The sequence below is a fragment of the Meles meles genome, chromosome Y, assembly GCF_922984935.1.
Source record: "Meles meles chromosome Y, mMelMel3.1 paternal haplotype, whole genome shotgun sequence".
NCBI lineage: Eukaryota > Metazoa > Chordata > Mammalia > Carnivora > Mustelidae > Meles > Meles meles.
In genome coordinates this window covers 9,243,905-9,265,073 of record NC_060088.1, presented here as the reverse complement: position 1 = coordinate 9,265,073, position 21,169 = coordinate 9,243,905, and the positions used below count along the sequence as shown (strand labels likewise).

Below are 21,169 nucleotides of genomic sequence, written 5' to 3'. Positions count from 1 at the left end.
TGTGGCAGCTAGGGATACTCTTTGGAGCCTTTGATAGGGTTGTACATGTGACCTGTAGCACAGTCCCTTAGAATGTTTTAGTAAACCCCTGCCATGCTTACTCCGCCTTTGAGAACCAGCCTTTGGTCTGTTACTGGGCATTAGCAGAGACTACCATATAGGAACTGGACCGTGGAATAATGATGGAACCTCATATGCCCATTATGAACGGGGAGTTATCTGACCCATTAGGCCATAAAGTTGGGCATGCACAGCAACATTGCATCATCAAATGGAAGTGGTATACCTGAGATCAGGCCCAAGGAAGTTGTAAAAGCACAAGGAAATTAGATGACCTCGTGGCCCAAATGCCTGTGATCCCCACTCTTGCTACACTGCCTTCTGAAAGCCTGAACTGCTTGCCGCAGGGGGTTCCTACGATCGGTTGACTGAGAAAGACTCAGGCCTGGTCTCAGACAGTTCTACGCTATACATAGACACCACCTAAAAGTAGACAGCTGCAACAGCACAGCCCCTCTCTGGCACATCCCTGGGCTGGGGGTGAAAGAAAATCCTCCAGAGGGCAGAATGTTGAACAGTCCTGGGTGAGGTTTGGGTGGTATCCTTCACCACCCAAGTGGTACCAATGAAGAAGACACAGGTATGGATGTGCCAGCAGAAGACTGTGCCTTCTGCTATGTGGAGACGTGTGTGCCTTCCATTATCTGTAGGGACAGCTGGGAGACTCCTGCTGTCAGATTTAACATACGAAACCCCCTCAGTCTCAGAAGCAAGCCCTTTCCTCAATGGTAGGAGGCCTGAAGGCTTTTGAGGAAAAGAACAAGGAGTCCTAGGGAAAGGGGTTGGGCTGGAGCAAGAAAAGCCTTTGTTCTGTTGATGTGCTCTGCAAAATAATTTCATTAGTAAGTGTATAATGTATCTTAAGGCCCTGGCATCACAGTCCAGGAGAGCTTATGGAGCCAATTTGTGGATGGTCTCCATGCATCAAGTGAGGTGGGATGGGACCATGTTCTTACAGGAAAAAAAGTTTATGGAGTAGCGAAAGTACATTCTCAAATGATAACAGTATACATAGGCACAACACGTACCATACGCCACGTTATAGACATTAAATGCCGTTATCCCTCATAACAACCCTTTATTCCTTTATTTTTTTCACACGTGGAACTGAGACACAAAGCAGTTAAGGTATGTGAGAACGCAACACACATTGGCAAGGCTTAGTATTCAGACCCACAGTCTGGGTCCAGGGTGTCTACTATATCTCAAAATAGTATGGCAGGTGGCTGGAGGTAGCAAAGATAGGATTAGAAAGTGAGTGAAATTTAACATAGGGCAAAGGAAGACCTGCTCTGTAGCCTAAAACTGCCTCTCTCTTGTTTGAGGAGGCAGGACAGGAGGAAAAGGAATCATCACACCTCATATTTATTAGATGAGCTGCACTTAATCTTCTCTGTCTCATAACCTTGGATTTGGGACCCATTCCATGTTTCTGGGATGGGACTGAACTCTTTGAATTATGTCCTGAACAAAGGTATAGGTAGCCCATCATTTCCCAGACGAAACAGGCCATGGGCCATTGCCAAAACCAGGACATGCCACATCTGCGTTAATAAGCCTTTATTAACAGTTCCAACTCTAAATAGGAGAAAGCAACCACAAAAAAAGTTCTCAACAGGATGTAAAGTTTATGTGCCTGGCCAGCACATGTTTGGGCACAACTAGAAGGCATCTGAAAGTAAACTATCTGGGGTCTGGGGAGTCAGCGGATGGTGTAGCGTACATAGGGAACCTCGACATCCTCGCCAGTATCATCGTTGCAGCACAGCTCAAGCACCAGTGCCCTCACATGGTGACCCAGCTTTCGCTTCGACACATGGCTCACAATTTCTGTCATCCTGGGGAGAGAGAGGAGAGGGTCAGGGACATAGCAAGAGAGGAGACACATATGGGGCTGAAGAAGGTAGGGAAAGCCATGACCACAAGTAGTAAGGCTCTCCACCCCACACAGGGCCTTCCTCATCCTGCCCAGTGGCCAACTCACGGCTGATCCAACCGTTCCTGGAGTTTGGTAGCTGGCATGAAAAAGGAGTACAGCATGGATACACCTCGGGACAGCATGGTAATCTCTAATTTGTGCTCTATCTGGAGAGGGTGGGACGGAGGACAGACAACAGTGTCACAGAAAAGGAGAATACGAATCACCTGCACAATCACCACCCCTAGGTGGAGTGAGTGTAGAAAACCTCACCTTAAAGTAGTCAAGGAACTGTTTGAGAGTCATCTCTTCACCATTAGGCTGCAGCCCCTGCACCTCAAAGCGATCCCACAAGGTCCACTCTTGGTTATAGTACTGTAGGACAAACACAGGGGAGTCTAATATGGGCTAACCCAGATGATCCTAGCGTAACCACTGAACTTGAGTTTTTAAGATAGATCAATCACAACCTTCTTTCATCCTAAGCCACCTGGGGCCCCATATCAGTGTGCAAGCAAGTGATAATCTTATTCTGACCAATGTGTCTACCAACAAGGCGATCCTGTTATCTTCTTCACTAATCTTCTACTTCCTTGACCTTCCCATTTAATATCTAACTATCCTGACCTTCTCATTACTTCTCAAAGATGCCAGTCACATTTGTACTTGGCACAATGCAAAGAACTGTATAATGAACGGACAGATGGTATACAAAGAGTATGGTACCCAAACATGCAAAGAGCATCATCTGCTATGAGTCAGCTGTCCAGGGATACAGGTGCACGCACACCCTACCCACCACATACATAAAGACTCACTCACTGATGGGCAAAACCAAAGGTTTTCATATAAGCAGGCCCCTACCTGGTGCCGGGGTGGGGCAAGAGGTTCAGAGAAGCTGAAGAAGGGCAGGGCCAAGTTCATAAAGCTGTTCTTATAAGATTCAAGCTGCCGGTGTCCCTGCACCACTTTATATAGCTCCAGACACACGAGGCCAACTATAGCTGCTGTGGTTGTGGCAATTGCAGGGATGATTTTCCCTGCAATCAGCTTGCTCTGCCAGAGAGAAGATGACCAGCAGAGGCCATCATTAGAGAGGTTCAGGGTCTACAGAGGAGGATAAATGTGGGAGACTCACCCTTGGGAAAGGGTGAAAGCTTAAGCTCTAAATACTACCATTACCTTATGCCGATCTGCAGGGGGAATATTATAATTTTCTGCTCGGAGGTTGGATGCAGCCACAATGAAATCCATATGAAAGTTGGTATTATCATCCTGTTGTGAATGAGAAGAGAGGACCAGTATGGAAGAGGGAGGGAGTGAGAAGAAAACAAGGTTTCTTGGCTACTAAGGATTCAACTATATTTGCACCTCAACACACTGCAGACCAGCCAAAGAATCTGGCAGGCCTAATCCCACAGAAGCCTATGATGCCTCAGCCTGTGTTCCCACCCTGTTGACGGTCCCAACCCTCCCCAGCACCTTTTCAAAGTTGATAGGGTACATCTTGAAACCAGGGAGTTTCTCTGGGCTGGGAAGCATGGCTTTGAGCTCCTGTAGGCGGCTATCATCTGTAGGAAGAGAGGGGCATGTTAGTCCTTTACATTCCAGGCCCGGGTATGAGGAGAAAGGAGACTAGAATGGGGCAGAGATTTCAGACAGCTCAAGGATCAGACAGATCATGGAGACACACTGCGGGAAAGTGCTGAGGGTGCAGGGAAATGTGGAACAGAAAACACCCACACAAGAAAGAAAGATGTAGACAGGAGTAGGACCATAAGAAAGAGATATAAATGGAGATGCTGAACAAAGATAATAGCAATAACAATGGATGTAGACAGTAACACTATTCAGAACATGTAAGGGATGGAAGCAGTCCAAGCGTCCATTCATGAATGAATGGCTAAAGAAGTCACATGTCCACACAATGGGCTATTACGCAGCTATCAAAAAGCCAGAGTGCTTTATGTTAGAGACAGAAAGACAACTACTTTAAGATGCCACTGACATGAGATATTTATCTCTAAGAATCCAACTTCATAGACACAGAAGACTGAACAGTAGTTGCCAGGGCCTGGGCAGGAGACTGGGGAATTACTTTAGCGTGGACAGAATTTCATAATTTAAAGGTGAGAAAGTCCTGGAGATGTTTCACAACAGCATTGATTTTATTTTAATGCTGCTAAACAGAACACTTAAAAATGGTTAACACTTGGGTGGCTCCGCCGGTTAAGTGTCCACATTTGGATCAGAGTCCTGGGATTAAGCCCCAAAGGGAGGCTCCTTCTCCCTCCCCCTTATCTGCTACTCCCCCTGCTTGTGCCTGTACATGATCTCTCTCTGTTGAATAAATACATTTAAACCTTTTTTTTAAGTGCTTAACACTATAAATCTTAGGTGTTTCTACTGTAACACTTTAAGAATGTAGGTTACGATACAGAGATAGGAGATTTTTTTTTTTAAAGATTGTATTTATTTATTTGACAGAGAGAGAGAGAGATCACAAGCAGGCAGAGGCAGGCAGAGAGAGAGAGGAGGAAGCAGGCTCCCTGCTGAGCAGAAAGCCCCATGCGGGGCTCGATCCCAGGACTCTGGGATCATGACCTGAGCCGAAGGCAGAGGCTTTAACCCACTGAGCCACCCAGGCGCCCCGAGATAGGAGATTTTAAAGAGTTCCACAGACATACATGGGAGATACTTGGAGGAGAGAGAAATGGTAACACAACAGAAATAGAGGGGAAGAAAATATGAGCAGCAGCAGTAGGGAAAAATGGGAAGAGAAGAGAAATGTGAACAGGATAAAATCAAAATGTGAAATGAATAATAGGAATGGCAGAGATATAAATTACGTATGGAGGATGGGCTAGAAGGAAATACATGCAGTGTTGACAACTCTAGAGATACACACAAAGAAATATACAGAGAGGAACAAGAGAGACGAGTTAGTTGGAAAAGAGCAGGATCGGGACAAATATACAGAGGAAAAAATGGAAAGATATATACAGAAAATATACAAAATAGAGAGGGACTTAGAGAGTATCCAACAGATATGGGACAGCTAACAGGAGATTGAAGCTGGAAGTTGGAGGGTAGTTATAAATGGTAAGATGAGGAGGAAGACCTTGGTGAGGAAATGAAGAAAGACATGGAGGTCAAAACATACATTGAAAATACATACAGATGGAACTTGGGGATATGGATGGAGATCAGGAAGGAGTTGACCCGGGGAAGACATCAAAGAAAACTATTTGCCAACAGTCTGAAAAACAGAGGAAGAATAAAATGGAGGAAAGGAGAACAAAAATACAAACACACACACAGAAAGAAGATGTACAATTAATCCTGAGAGCCAGAATGGGAAAAAGAAAAATGGGAAGAGAAAGGAGGAATACATGAAAGAATTTTCTTCAATCACCCATCTTAACACTGGAGGAAACAAAGACCACAGGAAAGCATGGGTCAAACTCAGGCCTGGGAACTCAGAGCAGAGAAACCAGGACAACTAGTGTAGAAATGTGGACATAAGATAAATGGAACAGTGCTCTGAGCCAACTGGATTAAGCACCCTCACCAACAGAAGCACTGGCGTTTTGAAGCTCCCTGTCAGAGATGTGGATCCTGACACCAGACTTGGGGGCGAATTCAGGGATGTCCATAGACTGCAGAAGTATGGCCACAGCAGCTCGGTCCTGAGACCCCATCAGCCCATAGGTCTGGGCAAAGAGATTGGCAGCAGCCATCACATAATCCAGATGCAGGGGCTAGAAGGCAAGATATGGACTAGTGAGCAGATCGGTCCTCACCCTGGAAACTCAGGCCTTCTTCCCAGCCACCACTATCCACCCCAACCAAGGATAAAATGGTTAACAATAGAGGGAGGGAAGGGGAGACTTACATTGTTGACATCAAAGATGAGCGGGTGTGGACAGCGTTTGGGCCCAGACCAGAATAGGGCTCCAGAGCTTGTAAGCTAAGAGGATAGAAAGGGTTGGGGAGCAGGGCCTGAGAGGAGACAATCCTGACTCCTTATCTCAGACCTAGATGTCCCAGCTCACTATCCCTGGACATTGACTTTGTGATATATATGCAGAGCTATTTATCAGTATCTTACGAATTTTCAGGCATTAAACCAACTTAAATAACTTAGTAAGTACAAATTAATCCTCAAAAAACTCCCAAGATCTAGGTCATCATTATTCAGAGATGAGGATACTAATATGCAGAGAAAAAATATATGACTAGCTGTAAGTCAAATGAAGCTAGAATGTGAACAGATTGTACTCTTTTTTTTTCTTTTTTTAAGATTTATTTACTTCTTTTGAGGAGAGGAGCGGGGGTAGAGGGAGAGGGAGAAACAGTCTTAGGCTAAGTACAGTAAGTCAAGCAGAGAAAGACAATTATCACGTGGTTTCACTTATATGTGGAACATAAGGAATAGCATGGATGACATTAGGAGGAGAAGAAAGGGAAAAATGAAGGGGGTAAATCAGAGGAGGAGACGAACCATGAGAGACTGTGGATTCCAGGAAACAAACAGGGTTTCAGAGGGTGGGGGTGGCCTTGCCAGTGATGGGTATTACGGAGGGAATGCACTGCACGGAGCACTGGGTGTTATACACAAACAATGAATCATGCACCACTCCATCAAAAACCAATGATGTATTGTATGGTGACTAACATAATATAATAAAAAATGTTAAGTATAAATAAATCAAAATCTTAAAAAAATGTAAAACTCAACACCAAAAAACAAATAACCCAACTAAAAATGGGCAGAACACACGAATAGATATTTTTCCAAAGTAAACATACAGATGACCAACAGACACATGAAAAAAAGTTCACCACCACCCATCATCAGGGAAATGCAAATCAAAACTACAATGAGATATAATCTCACACCCATTAGAATGGCTAAAATCAACAAAATAAGAAACGACAACTGTTGGTAAGGATGTGGAGAAAAAGGAACAGTCATGCACTGTTGGTGGAAATGGAAAGTGGTGCCACCACTGTGGAAAACAGTATGGAGTTTCCTCAAAAAGTTAAAAAGGGAACTACCCTATAACCTAGCAATTGCACTACTGGCTATTTACCCAAAGAATACAAAAATACTAATTCACAGGGATACCTGCACCCTGATGTTTATCACAACATTATGGAAACAGCCCCAAAGTCATTTAATGATAACTGCATAGATAGAAGATATGGTATATCTATACAACAGAATATTACCTGACCATAAAAAAGGAATGAAGTCTTGCCATTTGTAATGGCATGCATAGAACTAGAGACTGTTAGGCTAACTGAGTAAGTCAGAGAAAGACAAATACCATATGATTTCACACATATGTGGAATTTAGCAGATGAGCAAAGGGGTAGAGAGAGAGAGAGAGAGAGAGAGAGAGAGAGACAACCAAGAAACAGCCTCTTAACTCAGAGAACAAACTGATGATTAGCAGTAGCAACGTGGAGGGGGATGGGTAAAACAGGTAATAGGGAGTTGAGGGAAACTGGAAGTGGAGTATGAACCACGAGAGACTACGGACTCTGAAAAACAACCAGAGGGTTTTGAAGGGGCTGGGGGGTGGGAGGTTGAGGAACCAGGTGGTGGGTAATAGGGAGGGCACATACTGCATGGAGCACTGGGTGTGATGCCAAAACAATGAACACTGTTATGCTGTAAATAAACAAATTAAAAAAAAATTAAAAAAAAAAAAGAACCAAGTTAAAAAAAAAACAAAAAAACAGGTAACAGGGATAAAGGAGTGCACTTATGATGAGTAGTGGGTATCACGTGGAAGTGCTGAATTACTCACTATATTATGCTCTTGAAACTAATACCAAACTGTATGATAAAACTAACTGGAATTTAAATAAAATCTTAAAAAAAAAAGATTTATTCATTTTAGAGTGGGGAGGGGCAGAGGGAGAAACTTTTTTTTTTTAAGATATTATTTGAATGAGAGAACACACAAGCAGGGGGAGTGACAGTGTGGGTGTAGGTTGAGAAGGATTCCCAGTGGAGCAGGGACCCTGATGCGGAACTCCATCCCAGGACCTTGAGATCATGACCTGAGCTGCAGACAAACACTTAACCGACTGAGCCACCCAGGTATCCCAAAGCACTGGCTCAGTTTTTCTTGAGGTCTTCTAAAATGGTCTTGGTGTGCCTACCATAGCTGAATTCGCTGTAACAAGAGCTCTTAGAACACTACCTGCTTCTAGAAAATGCATTCTGCCAAATGAACTCAGCAAGTATGTAATACCTGGTCAGGAGGAAAGTTGTGCAAAAGCTGGCAAATGTTGCTGGAGTACTGAGTGTGCCAGTGGTGGTAAGCCCAGGTCACACAGTCAGCCCAGGTCTGTGGCCGCTGTAGTACCAAGCTACGCTGCACGGCTTCCAGCATTTCCAGGGGTTGGGTGCCTGCCAGGCGCAGTGTCCGTTCCACAAACTTGGAGTCTCTGACAGGAATCAGAGGAAAAATGGGCAAGATTACACAGAGGCCCCAGGAGTGGGCTCAACTACATGGAGAGCTGGCCCCGACTTTCCAGTGGCAGGAGGCCTATACATTCATTAATTGATTCAGAACATGTGGCTGGTGCTGAGCCATACAGTGGATACAGTATGCTCGGCTGGCGTGTATGTAGAGCAGAAGTGAGAGAACATTTGGACAGGATTACTCACGTGAGATACTGGTTGACATTTTCTGCTGCGTGCTTAAAGAGACCTTCAAACTCATCGCGAGCCCACTGCAGACAAAGCAAAGACATTACATGGGGCTGAGACACAAAATGCGCTTCTGTAGGCACTAAAAGACCATCCGCTTGGATGCCTGGGTGGCTCAGTCAGTTGAGCTTCTGCCTCTGGCTCAGGTCATGATTCCAGGGTCCTGGGATCAAGTCCCATACCAGGTTCTCTGCTCAGCGGAGCTTGCTTCTCCCTCTGCCTGCTCTCCCTCCCTCTGCCTGCTCTCTCTCTGGCAAATAAATAAATAAAATACATTTAAAAAAAAAAGACCATTAGTGAGTGAAGCAATTGGGAACAATATGGCTATCACAAGATAACTAAGGAAGAAAGCCCCTCAAAAGTGCCCCTCAAACTACAAAGTCCTACCCTCGCAATTTAAAAACCAATGGCCTTGATCTGGGCAGTGGTTACACAAAATATACATACACATATATATATAGATGTATATATATATATAGAAAACTTATTCTTAAGATAGGTACACCCTCCTCTAGATGTGGTGTGTTTCAAGATGAAAGAACAAAGCTCACACCAAAAATAATACATGAATGATCCATACAGGTCAGGGGGACTGGACATAAAATAAGATACAAATTTTGCCCTCTGCAAATTACAAGGTCAGTAAATACAGCCACTGGTGAAGTGATCTGTAACCTAGAGATCCAGGTTCAAAGGCCAGCTCAGCCACAGTGCTGTGGCATACAAGGTAATGCCTTTATCTATGTATCCTTATTCTGAAAACATATTCCGTAAATGAAGGATCTATAACTCATGGGTTGATATGTTGAAATGACTATACATGTACGTATGAAAAGCTTACTTAAAACAGTGCCCAAGTACTCACTAAATGGTAAATACTTTACAAACCCTTGAGAGAAGTACTTCTCTCCTCCCTTTTTTCACATAAGGAATCTGAGATGTGAGGAGGTTAAGTCCTTAAAGAGTCACATAGGGAATTTATTTTAAGAGCTTGTTTTATAGTCCTTCTGCATGGGCGGCAAGGCAATAGAGTAACATCTAATAAAGGTTACAGGTATGGACACACACAAACGCACATATATGTCTGCAAACATACACGTGTGTACATGTACATATGCATACACACAGGCTGAGATGGAGACACAGGTACACTGCAGTGAATATATCAGTTTAAATACATCCATGGTACAGTTATTGGTAACTGCTGGGTTGGAAGCAAGTAGGTGAAGCAAGTAGTTCTGTTTCTCCTTATCTTCCTCCTACTCCCATACTCTGAAATACGGTCTTTAAGGGCTGCATTAAGAATCATAACACATAATTAATACATAATACATAATTCATAATACAGTGGTCATCCTCGGGTTCAGAGAACAGTGGAATTTGAGTTAGGTTCTGGGTATTGGTTAAATAGGTATGTTTACTTTGTCCATTTAGACAATACGTACACTGTTGTGTATGTACGTTATAGACACAGAATCATCCTGACATGCCGATTCTTAAACATATGGTGTGCAACAGGAAGGGGAATCCAAAAGTGGGCTAAATATTACAAGTAATAAAGAACTAGCAGAGATAATGCTAAGAATTTAGTTTTTAGCCAGAATATAATCTGTTTATATAAGATCACACTTTCTTTTCTCAAATGGAAGTTCCGTAAAATACATTACATATTATATGAATACCCATCTCTGGGTCTACAAACTAAACATTTTTAAGTTAAATGAATCATTTAGTAAGGCTTAGACTGAAGGGTGTAAAACGAGAGAAAGAGATTTGAAGAAAAGGTACATGTTACACTGGCACTTACATCACCTGAATGACAAGTCAGGTGGCTGAGAGGCTGTTAGGTGCCTGTCCCTTCCACCTCTCCCTCCCTCCAAAAGTGATCACCTGCAGTGTGTGTTCGATGGCATTGGGGAAGTTCTTCAGTGTGCAGATAGGGATGGACTTCTCAGGAGGGTCCTGGCTGGAGCTGTACGACTCTGTCAGGAAGGGGATAACCACCTGCACGCTGCCCTTGGTGCCCAGTGTGCCTGACTCCAGCAGTGGTTTACGGTAGTACACACAGCGGCGGTCTACATACATGCCTGTGGGAAGACGACGCGGGGTGGTAACATTAGGATGGGACAGGAGGACAGATACACCCCCAAACACACACATACTACTCTGCCCTTGTCCTTAACCCCCTCCCCAAACTCACGAGCATCCATATTGTCCAGGGCGCTGGCAATACCATCAAGGTTCTGGAAGAAGCTGTCGTCATAGATATGCTCTGTGTCAGGGCCAACACGATTCTGATGGCTCATTACCCGGATGTACGGATTTATCTGGCGCACAGCTGCAGCAGCTGTTTCAGATTTCAGTTTCTGGGTAGGGGTGGAGGAGGAGCTGTCATTCATATGTTCACCCTATAAACCTTTAGAGAGTTGTTCTGACAACTGGTTTATCTAATGGTGGGCAAGATCTACACTCTGAGTTCAGTAGGCTCCCTTCTTTAGCAGCAGCCTGACAAGTGTCACATGGCTGAGGCTGTGACAAACAGGCCCGAGGGGGAGCAGAAAAGGAACAATAAACCAAGTAGGAGACAACGGATCAAGTATCTGCAACATTCACTGCTTTTGACTTAACAACATCCAGAACTGGGATGCCGTTACCCAGATAAAGCCAAGGTCCTTGTACAAATATAAACAGTATACTCTGAAAGCCCAAGTCAGTCAGGTCACATTCTTCTTTTGCTCAAAACCCTCCACTAGCTCCCACTTTCACTTAGGGTATGAATTGGCCCATATTACTTCTACAGCCTCATCTCCTACCATGGTCCCTTCTGAATGACCTCTCTGTTCCAATGAGCTATTATTCCAACATCAGAATTTTGCTCAGGCTGTTACCTTTACCCAACACATTGCTTCCTAAATTACTTTCTCATTCTCTATCATCCAAGTCTTGAGGAAATGCGACCCTTCCACTGAGGACTTCCTTTACCACACTGCAAACCACTCTCCATGGCACTTCCCTCTCATCCTGGTTTTTCATGTTTCATTGTACTTTGCACCATCTTAACATCAGCCATGTACTTGGCTATTGTAAATTACTGTTTATTGCATCCATCCTCAAAATAAGGATCTTAAGAAGAGCATCTTCTATGTGCGGCTACAGCTACAAGAATTCCCTGTGCTAGGAATTTAAACTACATCAAAAACTAATGACGTACTGTATGGTGACTAACATAGTTTATTTATTTTTAAAGATTTTATTATTTATTTATTTATTTGACAGAGAGAGAGATCACAAGTAGACAGAGAGGCAGGCAGAGAGAGAGAGGAGGAAGCAGGCTCCCTGCTGAGCAGAGAGCCCGATGTGGGACTCAATCCCAGGACCCTGAGATCATGACCTGAGCCGAAGGCAGCGGCTTAACCCACTGAGCCACCCAGGCGCCCCGTGACTAACATAATTTAAAAAGAAAATTTAAGGGCGCCTGGGTGGCTCAGTGGGTTAATCCTCTGCCTTCGGCTCAGGTCATGATCTCAGGGTCCTGGGATCGAGTCCGGCAATGGACTCTCTGCTCGGCAGGGAGCCTGCTTCCTCCTCTCTCTCTCTCTCTCTGCCTGCCTCTCTGCCTACTTGTCATAAATAAATAAAATCTTTTAAAAAAATTTAAACTGGTGGGCGCCTGGGTGGCTCAGTGGATTAAGCCGCTGCCTTCGGCTCAGGTCATGATCTCAGGGTCCTGGGATCGAGCCCCGCGTCGGGCTCTCTGCTCCGCGGGGAGCCTGCTTCCTCCTCTCTCTCTGCCTGCCTCTCTGCCTACTTGTGATCTCTCTCTCTGTCAATTAAATAAATAAAATCTTTAAAAAAAAAAAAAAAATTTAAACTGGTAAAATTTTGTTATTCGTTGATTTGAAAATGGAATGATTCCATTACACAGTAGAAATATAAATATGAAAAATGTTTTCCAATACAAAAACGTCAGTCACAAAATCCAAATTATATGTACATTTTTACGAATGTTTTAAGTTATGTAATCTCTTAGGAGGCAGCTGGATTCTCTTCTCTACCACATTTCAATCTGTTAAATGTATAACAGAGGAAATACTCAGTTTTACATAATATTTTAATAGCATTTTCAGATAACTGTTGATATTGAAAAAAAATCAAAACCTGAGAATAACAGTGTTTTAAAGTGGAGATGCAAGGTAAGATCTTCAATCTGTACCACTATCTACTGGTTTGATTTGCGCTTTGAATGGATCCTTAGGTACTGCTCTCTCTTGTACCATTCTGCATTTCTTCAGTTGGGAGGGGGGAGTTTCTGAGTTAGGGAAGTCTTCCTAAAGTACCATCGAAATTTTACCTGACAAAGTAAGAGTAAAATGTCAAATGATGTCTTGGTAGTCTTAAAACAATTATGACCTTGGGGACTTGATGAAAAGTGTTGTGGACCTCCAGTCTTTTCTCACTAGACAAAGGCAGAAAGCTCTCCTTTGCTATGTTATGCATTCCAAATATCTAGGGCAGTGCAGAATAGCAGGATGACAAAATGAAACAAAAGACTCTGAGTAGCCAGAAATAACACAGAAGACTTCTCATACTGATCCTCCAAGATTGAGGGAGGAAAAAAAAAGTGGGGGTATGTATAAAATGATGAATGAAATGTAAAGACATGGTAAGTATTCAATTATCTGCAGAAAGAATGAGTGGTAGAAAAAAAGAGAGAAGAGAAAAGCAGAAAGAAAAATAGAGACAAAAAGACCTAAGCTACTAAGATTAAGGACAAGAAATATAGGAGAAAAGAGAGAGAAGCAGCTCATCCAGTTACCAGGTGTAACTACTCACCGTGACATCCCAGGGCCGGAACAAAAACTGTCGATTGAGATTGGACTTCTCAATGGTATCCATGTCTGTAACAGTGATTGCCCCATTCTCCCCACAGCCTAGACCAATCATGGCAAAGTTCTTGAGGAGTTCACAGCCAATGGCCCCTGCACCTACCTGAGAGGTTGCCAAGAAGAGAGACACAAAGAGTGAAAGCAAAGCAAAGAAACCTGTTAGTCCTCACTTCCCCTGAAGATACTGAGAAAGGGTAAGGGGGTCCTGTATTACATATTCAAATCCTAGAGGATTTGAATGTTTTAAGTTATGTAATCTCTTAGGTGGCTAGAAATCCTAGAGGATTTCTTAGACTGTCATCTAAGAAAGAAGGCCCCGGATGGCAGAATAAAGGCACATTATCAGGCTTTCCTGTGTGTGAGGAAAATGGAGAAAGGGAGGAGATGAGGGCACAAAACCAATTACCCTCCCTTGTGAGGCAGGAGACTCTAGAAAAGATTGGCCAGAGGCAAGTAAAGATGACTTGGCTGGTCCACCATGGCATCACTCACCAAGAAGTAATTTTGCTTGCCCAGCTTCTCTTGCAGGTCTGAGCCAAATACAGCCACCTGCCCATCATAACGGTTCTGGCACTGTGTCACGTGAAGGGAGGAGGATCAGAGACGAGCTGCCTTGCAGAGACCCCAAATAATACGCTCCCCATGGGGACCCCCTCACATACCGGGCGACATCTGTCCTCTGTGAGGGCCTGCCTGTCCTCGGGGAGACACTCAAGTGCATCAAAGTACAGCCATTGCATAAGAGGCATAAACTTCCCAGAGCAGGCCTGAGGAGATGGTAAGAAATGGGAGGTCATCAGTGCTTAATGAAAATCGGACCCAGAAGGACAGCCAGGGATGGAATCAGGAGGGTACCTGGTCTGTGCTCAGCTCTGCCCTCTTTACCCACACTGACCTTCACAACTTCCTGGGCAGCCAAGCCCCCAATAAAGGCGTTTATGGGTGCCAGATCCCCAGCAGCCACATATGCGAGTTTTCTAATAAGGTCCTCATCCAGGGAGTCCTGCTGCACCACTGGCAGGGCTTGGGCATTCACAGCCTGGGCTAAGGCCACCAGAGCTGTAGCATCCTCCTGGAAAGGCAAACAGGGCCAAGAGAGGACCAGTCAGGCCAACTGTGGGAATGAGACAGAGAGACAGTAGATGGGAGAGCAGGTGAGGCTTTGGGCCAAAGATGCCGGCTGGCTTGCCCACTCATCTACCTCATTGTGGGGCCGAGGAGACCGGCCATGCTGAGCACAGAAGCGGTGCAGGGCCTGGAAGCCAATGTGCAGCTGACCAGGGCGAGGAAACTTGGCAAAATCCGTTATCACAAAGTCTGGCTCTGCCAGTGAGGCTAGCAAGGATTTCTGTGGAGAGTGGGATATCAGCACCAGAGAAGTGAAAATCCTAGAGGTATAGAACCCTACAGCCCACCTCCACACATACTTACAAAGCTGATCTTCTTAGGTACTTTAACCTGACTGACAATGCCTCCCCGGGTATACTCAGAGAAGCTGGAAGTGTCACAGATACTAAAGGTATAGGGACCTAAGGGAGGAAAAGAACGGAGTGTCTGTTACTTCAACCACCATTCCTCCTACCCCACCACAGAGAACCAACAGCACCATCAAAACAAGAATGAAAATCGATCTTGACCCAGTCTACGCTAAAACAAACTATTCAAAATACAACAGGGAGGGAAAACAAACAAACACAAAATAAGTCAAGTAGCTTAATATGCACCTAATTGGAGTTCTGGAAGTCGTAGAGGATGAGGAGAGAAGGGAAGGGACGGGAGGGATAGAAAGGGGAGGCAAGAAGAAGGAGTGATATTTTGAAAAAAATTGTGGCCAGTAATTTTCCAAACCCAATACAACTGTAAGCCGACAAATAACATAGTTAAATAAACCCAAACAAAAGAAATTGGAGAAAAATGCACTAAGGTACATTGTCATGATCACATACATTGTTAATCATCAGTGGTAGAGAAAAAGAGCACATGACATACATAAGGAACGAAGAAAAGAATGAAAGCATACTTCTGGTGGAAAATAATGGAAGCAAGACAATACAGCAACATCTTCTAAAAGAAAAGAAAAACTGTCAAATCAGAATTCCAATGTCCACATAAATGGCTTTCAAGAACATAGGCAAGTAAAGAACATTTAAATCTCTAAAACACTAAACGAATCACCACCAGCAAATCTCATGAGTACAACAAATGGTAAAGGACATCCCTCAGGTAGAAAGAAAACTATACTAGATGTAAAATCTGGATCGACAGAAAATAAAAAATGGATTTAAAAAAAACACAAAAAAACCTTATTTTCTTAATTCTTTCAAGTCCCTCTCTCTTTTTTTAAGATTTTCTTTATGTATTTGATAGAGAGAGAGATCAAAAGTAGGCAGAGAGCCAGGCAGAGAGAGGGGGGAAAGCAGAGTCCAATGGGGGCTCAATCCCAGGACTCTGAGATCATGACCTGAGCTGGGGGCAGAGGCTTAACCCTCTGAGCCACCCAGACGCCTCTCAACTCTCTTTAAAGCAATAGGTTTTAAATCCAAGCAAACGTATTGAGGAGTTTATGACAGAGAGAAAATACACATGGGGAACCAGGAACTGGGAATATTCTGTTGTAAGGCTTTTTTTTTTTTTTTTTTTTTTACATGAGGTGATAAAGTGTTACTTAGAGACTATACACTAAATATATATAAAGTTCTGTATTATAAATTCTAAGGCAAACAAGCAAAAAGAGATACAGTGAACAACTAAGCAGGAAATAAAATCAAACACTAGTGGCATAAGCTTGCCTCTATAGTTCAGCTCACATCTATTTGGTAAGGTCCCAAGGACACATCTCTCCTAAATGTTAGCTCAGGTTTCGAAAGGCATCTCTTCTTGGCCTTTGGTCTAATTCATGCTACAGTTGTGTGTCACATTTTGGCCTCTCAATCAGCCCACGGCACTCCCTTTGGTTCAGGCAATCATTTCTTGTGCCCAGCCCTGACATACCCAGGACTTGGATCTCCATGGGGTAGGTGTCATTGAGTTCATCCATGCCCTGGACTTCTGTGAAGGAGACAAAGTCACCGCTCTCAAATCCATGCCGGGCCTCATCTAGGCAGGTGACAACACCTGGGCTATCCTAGTTCAAAGAAAAGTAAGCCTCAGGGGTAGGCTCCGGGTACCATGAGGAGACAGGGAGAATTACTGCTGCCCACCTTCCTGCCAGAACCCTTGGGGTGGATCTCCTTACCTTTGTAACCATAGATACCATAGCACTGAGAGGCTGCTCCCCATTGGAATCTGTAAGGATCATTTCCTCTCCAAAGTCACAGAACAACTGCCTGTAGGAGACAACAGGGCTAGAGCCCAAAACCTGTGCATCCAGGTACTCTATGAGCCCTTCAAGATGCAGTGAGTAGCTGCTAAGCAAACTCAGCCCCTTTCTTCTGGCGATGAGACGGCACTCATGCCAAATAAGGAAAGCTAAATATACAAAATCAAAACCTAGGCTTGGGTTGGCTGGGAGAAGTATGAGTTCAGTGGGAGCAAAAGGATCTTGCCTGGGCCTGGCAGGTGCTTGGGAGAAAGTGAGAGGCAGGCACTCACCCAAACAGGCCACGTGTGTCTGCCACGACCAGCTTGATTCCATGGCCATGACAGAACTCACCCACCTGCAGCTGGTCCTCCAAGGGAGTGTTGGTGAGGACCACCACCTATACAGAGAAGGAGGCTCAGACACAAGGCTTGGCAGTGGGGTGCAGGAGAGTTAAGAAAATAAAGGAGAAACGCGGACTGGGGTGGGTGAAGTGTCACGCAGTCCAGCACTGGTGGGGTGTCAGGAATGTAAACTTTGCTGGCTCAGTCTTCTTCTATTTATAAAGTATCTATCTGTGTCACGCTCAGTGAGAGCAAGCTCACTGATGGGAAACAGGATTCCCCAGACTCAGATAAGAAAGGTAAAGAGGTCCTGAAAAGACCAACAAACTCTTTTATTTGACAAACACAAAACCCTGCCTTCCCACCACCTAACAGTATCAGGGGAGACAAAAATGAATCATACTCTGGTCCCAAAGTCCAAGTTTATGCCCCCATATTCCACCCTCAATTGCTTCAATTCAAAAATAAATAAAATACCTGCTCAGATCTGGTCTGTGGGGATTTGTGTCTGTTGTTCCCTAGTCCTACACCAGGAATTTCACTATCCATTTCCTCTGGGAAACCCTACACAAGTATATCAGTACCCACAGTCCCCTCTTTCCAGTCTAGCTGTTTAACAAACACACATTTGGAACTTCCATTGTGCCAACTGCTCTTCTAAGTATTTAACCATCACAAAAACTTTGAAGTCATTATTGCTATTATTTCCATTCTACAGATACAAAAATAAAGGCAGATAAACTAAGTATCTTGTTCACTGCCAGGCAACGGCAAGAGCGAGATACCCACCCACCAAGGTATTTTGCTTCAGAGTTCAGTGTTCACAAACACTGCATCACAGAATTTGGCCATTCCTTCCCTTCTGAAAAGCTGTGAGATCCACCCACCCCGCCCCCCCCACCGGACAGTATCCAGGATCTAATTCCTGCCTACATCTCTGAGGCTCCCCCCATGAAACCTAAACACTGGGACAGTCTATTTAGTAACTCCTCAAATGACCAAGCAGAAACAGAATCTGGGAAAATTAGGCAAGAAGCACGATGCAGCAAGGTACCTGGAAACCACTAAGGAAGTCCTCAGTGAGGGTACCAGTAAAAGCGGTGACTGGCACATAGCTGTTGAGCTCAGCAAGGCGGGGCTGTGATACCTCAGCCCGGTTTTTACCAATGTCCTCCTCCCGCAGGTAGAACTACAACAGGGTATAGGAAGAGAAGTAAATGCAAAGCTCAAGGGGGGGGTGGTATCTTGGCAAAGGTAGTAAAGGAGCCAGGAAGAGGAAGGTACCTGGGAGGAGAGGTCAGCCCATTGGGCAGTGCCCTGGTCGTGCAGGGTGACAGCTTTGACCCCACCAAGGATGATATTCTTGGCAATTTCCACCCCTAGGCCCCGGAGGCCTGATACCAGTACACTGGATGACTGGAGATGCTTCATTGCCTCATGGCCAAGCACATACCTGCCAGGTTGGGAGAGAGTCTGGGTCAGGACTTGACGGAATCAATACCATCTTTTCTGTGCCCCTTCCCACTCCACATCCCCATACTTAGCCAGACTTACAGCTGTCGGGAGTAAAGACCCTCATCTATGTCTGTTTCCCTCTCTTTTTTTGGCATTCCCTAGGAATGAAGAGGGGAAAACACGTTCCGGGGCTTAGCAAGAAAGGAACTTAAATAGTTAACAAACTGCACTCTCTTACACCCTGCACCCCACCTATGAGTCTTTAAGGAGAAGATACTCACGTTGGTCGGTCCCGAGGGCACGTTAAACATTGCTGAACAGGTAGAAGGGCAATCACAACTTGGTTTTGGATCAGGCCCAGGCACACAGCGATTCTTGGAGAGTGGCGAGCTGGACATCTGAAAGAAAAGGGCTAGAGGTGAGCCCTCTGTGGTGGGTAGCCTTTCTTGTTGGTGGCAAGTTTGGAGGAGGGAAGGCCTTAACTACTAGCAGCGCTTTTTAAAGAAGAGAAAGATAAAGAAGAGATGCTACATGTTGGGGTTGCTGTGAGGAAGTGAAAAGAGGAGGTTAAGCTCAGATGCAGCTGCAGGGTGGATGGTAAGAGAGTGCCAGTTTAACTCTTTAAGCTCCATTCCTGCTAACCTCTGGAATGCCTCCCTCACTTCCCATTCCAAGGGAATGCAAAAAAAAAAAAAAAAAAGAAAGAAAGAAAGAAAGACAGACAGACAAGACGGTTCAGGCCGAAAGGACTGAGAAGAGGCTCGCTAGAATCTGAAGTTCTCTGGTCAGTCGGTAACTCTGAGCGCACACAGTCAGTAGATGCTGGGAGAGCACTCTACTCTGGTGGAAATCATGGGGAAGGGGATATCTGATAATGGTAAGGAATCCCACGAAGCAGAAAGCAGAAGGTGAGGGCACCTGAGGGAACACCTGAAAGGCTCTCAGGGAAGACTACAATGTGTGACGTGGAGTCAAGGGACACTGAGTGAAGCTACGGCAGCTGTTGACTTTTGAATTCACAGACAGGCCTCGGATGAGGCTGGGAAGACTTGTACCGGACAGAGGTGGTTAGGACCCAAATCGATAGGGGCAGATACTTATGGAAGTGAGGGCGGCACTGGGAGAATCCTCTGATGGAGGACAGCTTTGTGCAAACAGTTCCTGTGTGATGTTCGCCAGTGACGAGGCTCGCAGGGAAGATAGATCAGGGTTATCTGGAAAGAATGCTGGGACCACAAAGAAAGAGACTCTTCAAAAGTAGATACGGAGGGCTTGTCACTGAAGGGCAATGCGGGGCCCAAAGGAGTTTCTCATGGAAGAGGCTAAGGTCTTGAGGAGTTAGGGGAGGTGGGCCATTAATTACAAATGCTGGGTCTAGAAGGGGATGCAGAAAGAAAGACGTCTTTAGGACTGGGTAGTGAAGTCGAACGTAGAAACAAAGCAACAAATATCTGAATAGAAACGCTGGATCCGGAGGATCTCTGGCAGAAGAAGCTATGATGAGAGATGTGAGGAAGAAGTCTCTGACAGAGCGCCAGGCCTAGATGCTCTGCATAGTCTGGTCCGTGTTTTTAGCTTTGCAAGGTGACCAGGAAGACGATGTCAGCAAGCGATGGGCCGTCTGAAAACAAAGTTCCTCAAAAACCTTTTCTGGGGGAAATGGAAGTCAAATAGAACTTCCGAGACCACGGTCTGGTCCCCTTGGAGGCTGTGAGAAGTGCTGGCAGACGAATGGATAATTTTGGTTTAAAATCCTTGATGGCATATGTTCGCTAGGTACGTTCAAACTGCTGACTTTAGCCGCTCTGTCTGCAAAGGAATGAGATTTGTGCCTAGGTACGTTTGACCTGAAACTTACTTAAAAGCTGGTACGGGGCCTTGGGAAACACTAGGTCACATTCTTAAAAACAAACGTGGGGCCCGCCCCAGGATCAGCCCATAGGCTGCCGCCACAGAGACCCAGCTCAGGCCCCAGCAAAGTCCCAGAGCATCACGCCCCGGGCCAGGGAGGCGCCTTCACTGACCCTTAGTTACCAGCGCTGCGTCCACGGATCGCCCCGCCGCCCACTCCTCACGCAGCCAAAGCAAGCCCAGCAGCCGCCCTCCTTGTCCTCCTCCGTCCCCGCGGACTGGCTAGCGGAGAGTCACACTGCCACAGCCTTCCCCCTCTCCTGGCAGTCCCTTCCACGAACGAGGCCTCCTTTACCTCAACCGCCGAAACAAGATGGCAGCCGCGGAGCCCGAGGTTGAAAAGAGTCGTTTGGTGCTACTCCCGTCGCGCCTCATTGTGAATCACGTATGACGTCAGCAGCCTTTGTGCGACTCATTACGCCGCCGGCTGTGGGCAGGAGGAGCGCCACTCCGTCTGGTGGCTGCCTCGGGTAAAATGGGTATAAGTTAGTATACACATAATTCCGGCACTGAAAAGCTCATGGAAAATAGCAAAGTTCACGTAAAGCTCCCGTGTTTTGCTCACGC

General features: G+C 45.2%; 1 protein-coding gene across 1 annotated transcript; it reads right to left on the bottom strand.

Moving 5' to 3' along the window:
• Positions 1-1,637: 1,637 nt before the first annotated feature.
• LOC123935867 (ubiquitin-like modifier-activating enzyme 1) lies at positions 1,638-20,827 on the bottom strand. The gene is made up of 26 exons (XM_045996704.1): positions 20,716-20,827; positions 18,973-19,089; positions 18,791-18,849; positions 18,521-18,689; positions 18,291-18,425; positions 17,186-17,292; positions 16,830-16,920; positions 16,586-16,718; positions 15,026-15,123; positions 14,796-14,942; positions 14,490-14,666; positions 14,257-14,361; positions 14,087-14,167; positions 13,542-13,697; positions 10,909-11,074; positions 10,599-10,795; positions 8,667-8,731; positions 8,248-8,443; positions 5,874-5,948; positions 5,550-5,739; positions 3,461-3,549; positions 3,161-3,253; positions 2,843-3,034; positions 2,252-2,353; positions 2,045-2,145; positions 1,638-1,898 (listed from the first exon to the last, which is right to left on the bottom strand). Exons 2-26 carry the CDS (start codon positions 19,087-19,089, stop codon positions 1,763-1,765), a joined length of 3,177 nt encoding a protein of 1,058 aa, XP_045852660.1. The 5' UTR covers positions 20,716-20,827; the 3' UTR covers positions 1,638-1,762.
• Between the last annotated feature and the right edge of the window lie 342 nt (positions 20,828-21,169).

What these genes read in the sequence shown, in the direction of transcription:
- LOC123935867 (XM_045996704.1), bottom strand. Translation starts at nt 19,089, where the DNA reads ATGTCCAGCTCGCCACTCTCCAAGAATCGCTGTGTGCCTGGGCCTGAT. An exon ending in CTGCCCAGGAAGTTGTGAAG is followed by an intron (nt 14,362 to 14,489) that starts GTCAGTGTGGGT and finishes CCATCTCCTCAG; the next exon opens with GCCTGCTCTGGGAAGTTTAT. An exon ending in GCAAGCAAAATTACTTCTTG is followed by an intron (nt 13,698 to 14,086) that starts GTGAGTGATGCC and finishes GCAACCTCTCAG; the next exon opens with GTAGGTGCAGGGGCCATTGG.